Source organism: Antrostomus carolinensis, unplaced genomic scaffold (assembly GCF_000700745.2).
Source record: "Antrostomus carolinensis isolate BGI_N321 unplaced genomic scaffold, ASM70074v2 scaffold10491, whole genome shotgun sequence".
NCBI classification, from domain to species: Eukaryota; Metazoa; Chordata; class Aves; order Caprimulgiformes; family Caprimulgidae; genus Antrostomus; species Antrostomus carolinensis.
In genome coordinates, this window is record NW_010293487.1 from 55,711 (window position 1) to 67,978 (window position 12,268).

The following is a 12,268-nucleotide window of genomic DNA, read 5'->3' on the forward strand; positions in this document are numbered from 1 at the left end:
CTATTTTTCTGAACCGTGTCTTAGCAGCCCGACAATTACAGGTATGAGACCAGCTGCTTACAATTGATCTTCTCCACAGTGAGTCACCTGGCTGATACTGAGCCGAGAATGTGCAGGTTTCCTAGTGCCTTCCTATTGGACCTCCTGTGTTGGCAGAGAGCATCCAGAACCAGCAGTTTGCCTTTTTTTTTTCAGTGAGGCATGTATGGTTGTAGTCCTTGCCTTTGTCATTGGAAATAGGTCAGGCATATGCTTATTCTTTGGTAACATTTATGATTTCTCTGCCCCTCGTGTTCTGGAGCCACGATTACAACGTGCTCCATTCCTGGCACAGTAGGAAAGCCAGAGATGGTCAAAAAATCCACTCAGGCTTCATCATATCATCGTTTTATGATGGGGAAGTGAAAGTAATCAGCAAAAAGACAAGTTTTGTTGTGTCCAAACCAAGAGGATGATGTAAGAAAAATGCTTGGCGAGCCTATTTGAGTTTCTAAAAGCATCTTCTGGCAGAAATTTTGAAAACAGGATGTGTTTGGCACTAGCAGAGTGTCAGGCACTGTTGCTTAGTCTAGCTAGCTAAAAAGCCACAGTTCCTGAGCAGTGTTTTTGGCTGTGCTTTTACAATGTAAATTTTTGCTACATGAAGTTCCATTGAAATAATAACTAAAAGTTCAGTAAGTTTTTAAGTATTTTTGTATAACTGTGTAGTGTAATGATACTTCTACATGACTACAAAGTTTGAAATCATGAAAACTATAGAATCATCTTTTTAAAATCTAAAGCAGTTTTTATGAAAAACAAGGGCCTGATCCTGTCACGGTGCTCAAGTGAATTACTTGTTATGGTATTCTCTGCTGTTTCATTGCTCAGCAGAAAGCACTGCTAATAATTTCCTTGTTTCAATAAAATATCGGTAACTAGTGAAAATAGTTTAAGGAGTTAAAAAAAAAAAATTAGGCATTTGGGCTTGACGATGTGTATACCAAGTTTCAGACTTGTTCAATTTGAAACGGTCAAGATATGAAACCATAAAAAATGTGAGTAAATACTCTGCATATCAAGGGTTGTAATGCAATTACATGCTTTCAACATGGTTCTTACTGAGGCAAAACAGTTAGTAGAGTGATCTGCAGTACATATTCAGTGAATAATTACAAACTTTCATAGCTTAGCTACATAAAAATAATAATCCACTTGTTGCTTTGCTACTACCAAAATACTAAAATGTGCACATACTTTTTTTCCCCAGAGCAAAGCCATTATGACTGTAGATTTGTTAGAAAGTTATCTGAAAAACTTGAAATTCCCTCTGCCCCCCACACCCCCAGTTTTGGCCAATCTCCAAATTATAAACAGCTGAACTGATTTAAATAAAGTTTTCAGTACCAAAAAAGAAAAGAGAATTTTTTTTAAAAAGTTACATCTGGGCTGACAAAAACACGTGCCAAGTTTTAGCCCAATGTGATTTGAGACAACCGTGATATTAAACGCCCAGACCTAGGAGCTGGAATAGAAATAGAGACAGGCTCTTCACTGCACTGGCCCCTTCAGGATTTGGGATTGTAAAGTAGTGGTTATAAGGCTCCAGATGATTAAAGCTTGACTTAGTAGATACATATTTTAGTTATTTAGATCCTTTTGGCTTATTTTTGCAAGGTTGTATGGGAAATTTTCATGGATAACTCCAGTTAGTTATTCATCACAGACTGAAATCTTTCTGTCTGTGACTCAAACCCTCCCATGACTAGTTATGTCAGTTTACCTTTTCTGGACTGATCTTCAGATATTATTTTACTCTGATAAGTATGTCTTCACATTTGAAAAAGAGCGAAATATTCCATAACATATTTATTGAAAATGCTGGTTAGGATGGTGCTTAGCAGAGCGCTTGAGCACATGGCTGGGTTTTATAGAAGCTGTGGGCTATAGCTGTTGCACACACGTTGCTGAATTGGAGCTCAAATGCCTCTTCCTTTGTGAGACTACCTGGAAAACCAGCAATATGGGCCATTAGTTTTGACTAGTACAAACACTGAGTGTGCAAAGCCAAACAGACTCATGCAGAAGAAGTAGCATCACTAACAGTAGAAGTATCATCGCAAATTTAAATTTAGCACAAAAAAAAAAGTAGATGATTTCTATTGGCCAATAACTTTTATGAAACTTGATATATGAGAAATAAAGGCCTAGGGGTTTGCTTTTTGTTTTTGTTTTTAAGAAACTGTATTGGTTTAAGAGAAGAGGACTACAGGCATTGTAGGCCTTTAAAAACAGCCTCTGTTTTTCCCTTGCAGATGTCATCAAAATTTCTCAGGTATATTTTTACAAGCAAGTCCGTTCTGTGGTTAGTGGGACTGAAGAATATTTTGTCCAGTTCTGCCAGTCTTGTTTTACCCCAGGAAATGCATTCTACAGCTGTGTGTCCCCACTACAAAAAGCTATTTCATAATGAAAAAGCTCAACAAAGTAACAGCATTTATGTTTTTCCAGAGGTGGTTTAATTGTTAATTCATTAGTATGTGATCTATGTTAGAACACTTAGATAGGGAAATATTAATTGTTGATCATCCTGTAAGGTCCTTAAATGATACAGAAATAAGAGAAGGTAAAGAAAGGTAAGATGCAATGCTTAGAACAGCATGCAAGACAAATTTATACACTTTGTGTTAAATTTTGGGAAGGATGTTTAGCTGGACTACTTTGAAATTTTAAATAGATAATTACTTTGTTAGTACTAAATAAGCTTAGGTATAGATTTTTGATACATATAGCTACTACTAGGTGTTTTGTACATTGCTGTCAGCTGTAGTCATTGTATTATTTCATTGCAAATAATGTCCAATTTGAATCAGATCTTTCTTTAAAAAAGAGAAAAAATGGGTTGTTTTTGTCAATCTTTTAAAGATATACTAGTTCCATTGAATTCAATGAAGATTTCAGTGTTATATGTTCTGCCACCATTCAGGTGTATACAAATGCAGCATATAGACTAGACGACTCTCAATCTATTTTAAACATCTTCCATGACTTTGTAGAGGGGATTTCCCAAACTCAAGGAACACAAACAGAAATGAACGGGTGGAAAGACTGACTCAGATTAAAACACCGCTTGGTTAATACCCTACACCAAGAAGCCACAGGCCAGCAGACAAAAAGTAGGAGTGGAAAGAAACAGTTCTGCAGTTGTATCTAACTCCTGGCCATATACAGTCATTTCCACTTGGAAACTTCTCACCTTTATGTGGACCAAATTGGGGTTAGTTTAGTGAAGCTTTATTGTACTCTTAAGGAAAATATTTCAGCAGCCAGGTGAAGTTGTACAAGGATATGCAACCACAAAAGTCATTGGGAGCTTCAGTTTACTTGTAGATGAGCGTGCCTTCACAGTGAGCTGCATCTCATACATAGCTAGGTAGATGTTTGCTGAAGGACATCAACTACCATTTAGTTCTCCTCCTAGTCAAAATGAGAAAAACATAGTATATTGCTGCTTCTGATTTAAGAGACAAAGTAGGGGATGATGTAAGGGGGTGAGAGAGAGATTGTCTTGACGACAACCTCGATTTTATTGTATCACCTTAAAGTAGCACAACCTGCTGTACTAATGAAATTGTGTTCTTGGTTTAAAAGGGCAATTGTTAGCCTGACTTTGTGCTCACTAAAAACATTTCCCCAATCTTGTTAAATTATTGCACTCATTTCAGATTTTTATGGCTGTGCAGCTTACCAGCCCTCATTTCTTTACGTTTCATTCATTTTCCTTGTATTGATGATTAATGGAGGATGTCGAACGTTAGAGTGAGCAGGCATCAGCAAATGCAAGATCATAATTAGTTTAGCTGACGAGGGCCTCTGATAGCACTTGCATCTGGATGGAAAAATTACCCTATAGGGAGCTGGCTGCTCACCAGGTCTTTTTAGTGATACATTGTGAAACACCCGATGAATCAAATGCCCTTTCAATGCCAAGAAAGTGTTCCAGTCTTGAAGCCAAAATTATGTCTGCAGAAAGCTTTCCATTTGAAATGTATCAGAGTACAATTATAACCATTGTATTTTTTTGGCATGAACACCAGTCTTCTACAGTATGGACTAAAGTTAAATAAATTACTTAAATTTTATGAAACCCTGAAATTTTGACTTATAGAATTAGTAATTTTTAATTCATAATAAAATTAGTTTTCATCCAGGCTGTTTCTCCCTCTACTCACCCATTCTTATCTGAGATGCTGAAGATTTCTTATGGATTTTTTTACTTTGCAAAAAGCAAACAGAGTTGAAATTCAGATTTTCTTTTCAGCAAAAGAATGCCATTTCCTGCTTATTAGTATTTGTGCCCACAAACACAGCCTGACTTTTGTTTAAATGAGAAATTTAATGAAATCATTACTCCATAGAAAGAATTTAACAAGAAATACTTATAAACATGTCTACTTTTAAATATTCCTGGATCATTATGAAAGCTGATGAATGCACAGCTCAGTCTGGTTAAAAATCAATTTGTATTTAGGAAAGTTGTACTATGCCTTTCTTTCCTTGACTAAAATTAAATAAATCTATCCATTGTTGAGACAATGTTTTCTGTGATTTCAGGTGAAGTTCAAAAGAGGTCTCATTAAGAACACTGTACTTTTATTTGCTTGGCAGAGGTTACTCCTTGATCTTAGTGGGCTGTGGGAAATATATGGTAGCTTATATTGTAAGTGGGAAAGACTGGAACTGAATATCATGTATTCAATTAATGAAATATGATCTCTGTTAAAGGAATTAGTATGACGCAGATGCAAACTGTAATTAATTGAAGTGGTGGTGTCTCAGAATTCTTGTTGCCCATCACACTTTAAAATCTAGCAAACTGAAAAGAAATAACCTGTTGTGAAATGTCATGAACAAACCAGGAGAGGTTTATAGAATGTTCTCTGTCAGCTTCCAGAGGGGTTTTTCAGAATTTGCTGTTTAGAAACCATCATTAAATGCACAAAACCTGAAGTTCAAAAAGTTAAAGCTGTTATTCTGAAAAGGCTTTGGTGTTTCACACACCTCATCCATCACTCTAGGGTTAATTATAATGAAAATCAGTGGTTCCTATTAAGCACAATTGAACCTGACCTCATTATGGGCAGTGTGGTTTTATACTGTCATTGTTGCCAGTCTAGAGACAAAACTCCTGTGTTGATTTGTCCTAACTCTGCAGCTCATGTGACTCACCTCTGACCTGTTTTTTTTTTTTCCTGTGTGTGTGTTTTTTTTTGTTTTGTTTTGTTTTGTTTTTTTCCTTTTTCTTCCCTATTTCAGAGACGTAGAGGCTCGGGTGTTTTTTGTGCCAATTGCCTGACCACAAAGACCTCTCTCTGGCGAAAGAATGCAAATGGTGGATATGTATGCAATGCGTGTGGCCTCTACCAGAAGCTTCACTCGGTAGGAAGAACTTACTGGTTTGTTCAGAAAAAAAGGGGGTTATACAGCTAAGCTGGGCAGCTGTGGTCTTGTCTGGTTGTGTGATTAGTACCACTCCCTGGCCTGCAGTTAATTTCCTAACAGGGTTTTGCAGTATGGTCACTTTGGGATCAGATGTGATTCATTATGAAACAGGCTGAGATGCTGTGGGTAGATGTGTTTGAGATCACCAGTGATGCATTTAATTATTTTGATACAAAATAAGGGGAAAATTATTTCTTTTCTGGGAATTCCATTTAAAGGCATACAATATGTTGTGATGAAAGCTCTCTAAATTCAAGAGCTCTCATGTTCATAATAAAAAAAAATAAGAAAGATTCTTAAAGTCAGACATCACATCTATATCAAAAATATCCCTTGCCATAGTTTTTGCTTTGTTTCAGTTTTCTTCCCAGCTTTGTTCTTGACAGTAAATTTTCTGGGGATGGGGTGGTGGAGCTTTTTCTTTTTTCTACAGTACTTATAGTCTGCTGGAGGATTCTGAAATAACTCAACATGGAAGCTACTCACTTGATGGTACTCATCACTTGGTGAGGGGAAGATTCACCTTCCCTCAGGATCAGGCAGGGAATAAGTAATAATCATGGACCATCTATATTGCTTTTCATCTTATCAACACTTGGCTTGATCCTGAAAGATGTTGAATGCTCTGGTCCAGGTCCAGGAAAGACATGCTTAAGTGTTTCCTTGGGTCAGTGCCGAAATGCTCAGAATGTTTTAGGTTAAGACCCACTAGTTAAATATTATCCCTGCTATCTTGAATAAAAGCACATGGGAGAGTCAGGTGACCAAGATTTTACTCTAATTAATTTTTTTTTTACAACATGCCCATGAAATTAAAAAGTGTTACTATTTTTCAGAAATAGAAACTGGGACACCTTTTGGGAGTTTGCCAAGGCAACATAGCGATTTAAATAAGAACCCCAATCAGAAATATATGTTGTGACTGTGAGGGCGTATTTTTAAAAACGTCTTTCAGAAATTCCATTTTCAAAAACCAAAAAAAGCCACTTAGGGAACTGTATTTCAAATGCATTAAGACTCCCAAGTGCCTATGCCCATTTCTCTTTAAATTTGAGGCATAAGCTTCAAAATCAATCAGCACATTATGTTAATATTACCCTTGGTCTTGTGTACAGGCTGTATAACAACCCTGTTTACTCAAGATCCTGTCCACCCAGACCACTTTTAATAGAAAAGAAAAAGATTCCCATTTTCAAAAGCAGCAAGACCATCGCCAGTCTGAAAGGTTAGCTCTGTTTGCCATGTGCTGTCACTCTGAGGTCAATAACTGTTTTTAAGCTCCAGAACAACCCAGAGAGTTAGATAACATCTGAGCAGGAGAAGATGGACTAATGCACGGTCTCTGGCCAGCATCATGGCCAAGTTTTGTTGAAAGTATCATCTTCCTGAACATCTCTCAAAGTTCTAGGTATAATGTCTAATTTAAAGAAGTTAATCAGTGGTAAGCATCCACAATAATTTTAAGGAGGACAGTTTGGCTTTTTAATGTTAATTTGGTGTTTGAGTCCAGTTATTTGTAGAACTTCCATTCATAGTCTCCATTTTCCCTTTTTTTAAAATACACTTTCTGAAACTGTAGTGTTGGACACTACTGTAATTATTAACTTATTGAATAGGTAAAAGCTACAAGTATCAGTTTTGAATTCAAATACATAGCTCAGGTAATTCTTATGAACCAGTAGGAACTAGTGTGCTTCCAACAATAATAATTAGCAATACAATGTCAAACTTTATTTTATGCATATAGAAAGTGAGAAGCTGACACTATCTTTTAGCCCCACTTTTCAAGCATGGCAATAAGCTGTCATTCAGTGGACATTTGACATTAATGTCTTCAATTGAACTTTGATCAAACAAACACAAAGAATTTAGTTAAGCCACTACTCTTCTGTGGTACAATAGCAACTCCATTGTACTCTGGAGTCTGAAATAATCAAATAAATCTCTCCTTTGGGACACCGTTTGAAATAGTCCCATGCAAAGGGATGCTCTTTAGACTGGCACCAGAAAGTTGAAAGTTTCTTTTATCTGTTTGCCTGTCTAGCTAGCTATCTCTTCATGAAAAATAACAGTAAGTATTTGTTGTGTATGTTTTTGAATTAAGTAGTCTAGGATGATACAGTTATTAGGTAAAGATGTGAAACTATAAAAATCCAAGAGAATGGAACTGTCCCCTTCTGTGGACCACCCAGTTAAACTGAATTATACTACACAACTCAGTAAAATTCGCCTGTAGGGGGTTTGCACAATTCATAGCTCCCTTTTGATTGCATTATCAATATCTAGAACTACTGTCCTCATTACCTCAAGAATGTGTATAGTGCACTTACCTCTACGGTCCCTTTTTTTACATGTATTTAATAAGAAGAAAATTATATGATTTGTCAGATACTACGAGGTAGCAGTGACTGACAAATACTAACATGGTAGTGATTTCTGCTATAAGTCACATTTCTATTTCTATGATATCCTTGGATAATTTTTCAACATATTTTCAAAGATGTTCAAACTATCCAGGGGTCATTTACATGTAACTTGCCAGGTTTTTCACATTTCTCTCCTCTAATGCAGACAACTATGTTAAAAAATGTGTAATAATATTCCAACAGTCAATTATTAAAATATTTTTTGTGAAAAAATGCTTCCAGTTCACTGCAAACATATATACAATATTCACTTTTGCTGACAGAGAAAGATACAACCCTCGTCTCTCTAGAATAATGGATTTGACCATTTATACTGGAATGCTGTCCCTCATTTTTTAATTGCTCTAACTCGGTCATGGAAAACTAGATTTTGTTCCATAGTGATTCCTTGGCCACATCCTTGGACTACTTCAGTGAGGAGCTACAGCATGTTATTCTAAGTTTAGACGTACGTGATCTTGTAGTGGAGAGATCACCTCAGTTTGCCATCGTATCTAGGAAATGTAATCACAATAATCTACTGCACTATTTGTTGATTTTTGTAAGTTTTTTTAAGTTACTCATATATTTGGGGTAGGGATATTACCAGTTGATATAAAGATTGCAAAAAAATCTTTGTGCTCACACTCAATATATTATGTATGACACATAATTAAGGATATGACACAGGGCATTTTAAAAGTAAAATTCTGGCAATATTTCCACTATTTTCTAAATTTGGTGCCCCATTGAAAATCAGGCTTAAACTTTTCTATCTGCCTCACTTGTAACCAGTTACACAGAATTTCTATTTGCACCTTGCTACTGTGAGTAAGAAAAATGTGAGTAGCTTTACTCCACTGAGTAATCTGTTTTAATTACTTCAAAAGTAGTCAGATGAGTACAGTCATTTGCATGTTGAAGAACTTTTAAGTTGGCCCTACAGCCTTTAACTCCTAAGGCCACATAACTTATAAGAGCCTCAGCTACAAACAAGTGTGTCAGGGTCCTTATTCACAAGTAGGAAGATGTCTGATCTTTCAGGATCAGAATTCATGCCTGTAGCATGAAGAGTAAGATTAAAAGTATTTCCTACTATTGAAAGGTTATCTGGAAGCCACATGAAAATGCTCTGTAGTGTATAAATAAAAGTTTAATAAGAGCAACGTCAACAACATTGTAAGATCTCACAGCATGTCAGTATGACATTGTTACAATTGTCATAAAAAGGTGAGAAAATTACACTGAGCTGGTAATAAAGAGTATGCTTATACATATTAATTGGCTATTGATTCTGCAAACTATAAACTTATTTGCATAGAATTTACATAGAAAAGATTCTAATTTTATCTGAACATGATTTTGCCTAAACTTTGATCTGTTTGAGGAGGCTGGTTCAAGGTGCTGTTTTTCTGCTAAGTTAAATTTTGCTTATTAAAAATCTAAACTAAAGTGTATATTTCTTCTGATACAGAGTTTTAACAGAAAGTAAAATCTTAACAAGTAGCTGCACTGCCTAAAATGTAGTTAACCATTAAGAAAGAGACAACCTTAGGAAAATAAATAGGTGAAGGAGAAGAGGAAGATGGCAAGTCAAGAAACTAGATCCCTGCAAATAATAGAGTGAGCACTCTTCCAGCTCTAGATATTTTTATATTAATTCAAAGTTATGAATATATATAAAAATTATGTTACATTCAAAGTATAAATTTTTTTAAAGTGCAGCTTAAATTTTGGCCTACAGTCAATACTCAACAATGTTAAAAAAGAAGATTTCAAAATAAACATAGAAGTGAAATACTGTGTGGGGCACTTTTCTGGCCTCCAACCAAAATAGGATTATATGTGCATTTCAATGAGACAAATGACAACTGCCAGCTGAATGACTTCTAGGTAGTTTCTGTTGTTTTAACATCTGCCCAGTAGAGTAACACATACTGATGTTACAGCACCATCTTTCATTCACATACCATGGCCTTCCTATGAGGGGCCTTTCAAAGGCCGCTGTCCTTCCTCATATGCAAAAGTATTTTTGGTTCTCATCCAAGTCCTCACTTGGTTCTTGCCTCTTCCTTGATGCTTTTTTCTTTACAGATCCTTTTTTCCCACCTTCAGGGGATGCCTTCTCTCCCTCATGACTTATTAGCACAACATCAGTAACATTTAGAAAGAAATACAGTAGGGATAAAGGAGGGGGAGTTGGTACCAAAGTCCCAGGTAGACCTTTTGGTGCTTAGGAAAAGATTTTTCCTGGGCTTTCTTCTCCATCTTTCTTAGTCCCTTTCCAGCCACCGTCATCCCACTCACCATCACAATGAACCTGCAGCCCTTTTTCTAGGTGACAGCAGTGGTGGTCAGCAAGCCATGTATTTGCCTGCATTTTTTATCCATGTCAGAGGGGTGTGGGTATCAAGTTAAGCATTACCCAATTCTTGTCATAGTGTGACTGGTGCAAACCTCTGCCCAATACCTGCTCTGGTGACACAGAACATAGGGCCATTTATCTTGCCCCTCATCCCCAGCTCTCAGCACCCTCTTTCAGCATGTTTCCCCAGAATTTTTCAGGAGTAAGGTATAATAAATGCTTTCACAGCTTGGATACTTCATGCCTTTTTAAGTAAACAAGTATAGTATGTCTAAGGTGGTTGACTTAGTTGTGATAAACCAAACAATTCAAAGTTTACTTTTAACATGAGGGGCAAGGAACCAGCATTTTGGTTGATATTTGGTCATTCCCATAAAACTCTTACAATCACAGAATCATGGAATAGTTTGGGTTGGAAGGGACCTTCGTAATATTGCTCTTCACGAAAGAGAAGATAAATTTGTAAGCGTGGTCTTGCAGATTTGTTTAATGTCTCTTTATTTTTTCCTTTTGTTCATTATGTGTGTGTTCCATGCAGACTCCCAGGCCTTTAAACATCATTAAACAGAACAATGGTGAGCAGATCATTAGGAGACGAACAAGAAAGCGCCTTAACCCGGAGGCACTTCAGGCTGAGCAGCTAAACAAACAGCAGAGGGGTAGCAGTGAGGAACAAGTCAATGGAAGCCCCTTAGAGAGGAGGTCAGAGGATCATTTACCTGAAGGTCATCAGAGAGAAATTCAGCTTCCCAGCCTCACTAAATATGAGGCCCCAGGTTCATTGACTAAAAGCCATTCTGCTCAGCAGCCAATACTGGTCAGCCAAACTCTGGATATTCACAAAAGGATGCAACCTTTGCACATTCAGATAAAAAGTCCTCAGGAAAGTACTGGAGACCCAGGAAACAGTTCATCAATATCAGAAGGGAAAGGAAGCTCAGAGAGAGGCAGCCCGATAGAGAAATACATGAGACCTGCGAAACACCCAAACTATTCACCACCTGGAAGCCCTATTGAAAAATACCAGTACCCACTTTTTGGACTTCCGTTTGTACACAATGACTTTCAGAGTGAAGCTGACTGGCTGAGATTCTGGAGTAAATATAAGCTCTCTGTTCCTGGGAATCCACACTACTTGAGTCATGTGCCTGGCCTACCAAATCCTTGCCAAAACTATGTGCCTTATCCCACCTTTAATCTGCCTCCTCATTTTTCAGCTGTTGGATCAGACAATGACATTCCTCTAGATTTGGCGATAAAGCATTCCAGACCTGGGCCAACTGCAAATGGTGCCTCCAAGGAAAAGAGTAAGGCACCACCAAATGTAAAAAATGAAGGTCCCTTGAATGTAGTAAAAACAGAGAAAGTCGATAGAAGTACTCAAGATGAACTTTCTACCAAGTGTGTGCACTGTGGCATTGTCTTTCTGGATGAAGTGATGTACGCTTTGCATATGAGTTGCCATGGTGACAGTGGACCTTTCCAGTGCAGCATATGCCAGCATCTTTGCACGGACAAGTATGACTTCACAACTCACATCCAGAGGGGCCTACACAGGAACAATGCACAAGCTGAAAAGAATGGAAAACCTAAAGAGTAAACCTTAGCACTTAGCACAATTAAACAGAAATAGGTTTCCTTGATGGGAATTCAATAGCTTGTAATGTCTTGTGAAGACCTATAAAGCACTTCATATAGAGAGCATGCCTTATCCAATATTAAATCCCTTGTTATTTTCTTTTTTGTCTTTATTTTTTTCCTTTTTTTTTTTTTTTTTTTTTTTCCTTTTAAATGAGTGGGTTACCAAGAAAAAAAGAACAGTTGGATGGTGGCCAGAAGGGGGAGAAGATAATTATATGGGACACGGCCCACCAAAGCTAGCCAGAATGCAGTGAATCATGGCGAATAACCTTCAGAAAATTTTACTGGACAATTAATACCTTTGCTATTGTGTAAGAGACATAACTGGTAAGAGTGCAAAGATGTGTATATGTATATACTGCTGCAGGGGTATAGT

At 37.1% G+C, this 12,268-nt stretch overlaps 1 protein-coding gene across 1 annotated transcript; it reads left to right on the top strand.

The window, feature by feature from the left end:
• Positions 1-5,295: 5,295 nt before the first annotated feature.
• Positions 5,296-12,058, top strand: LOC104532162 (zinc finger transcription factor Trps1; the record flags this gene model as incomplete). The annotated part of the gene is made up of 2 exons (XM_010177288.1): positions 5,296-5,418; positions 10,790-12,058. Coding segments are annotated over 2 exons (1,185 nt in total), but the record flags the coding sequence as incomplete, so codon positions are not given.
• Positions 12,059-12,268: the final 210 nt, after the last annotated feature.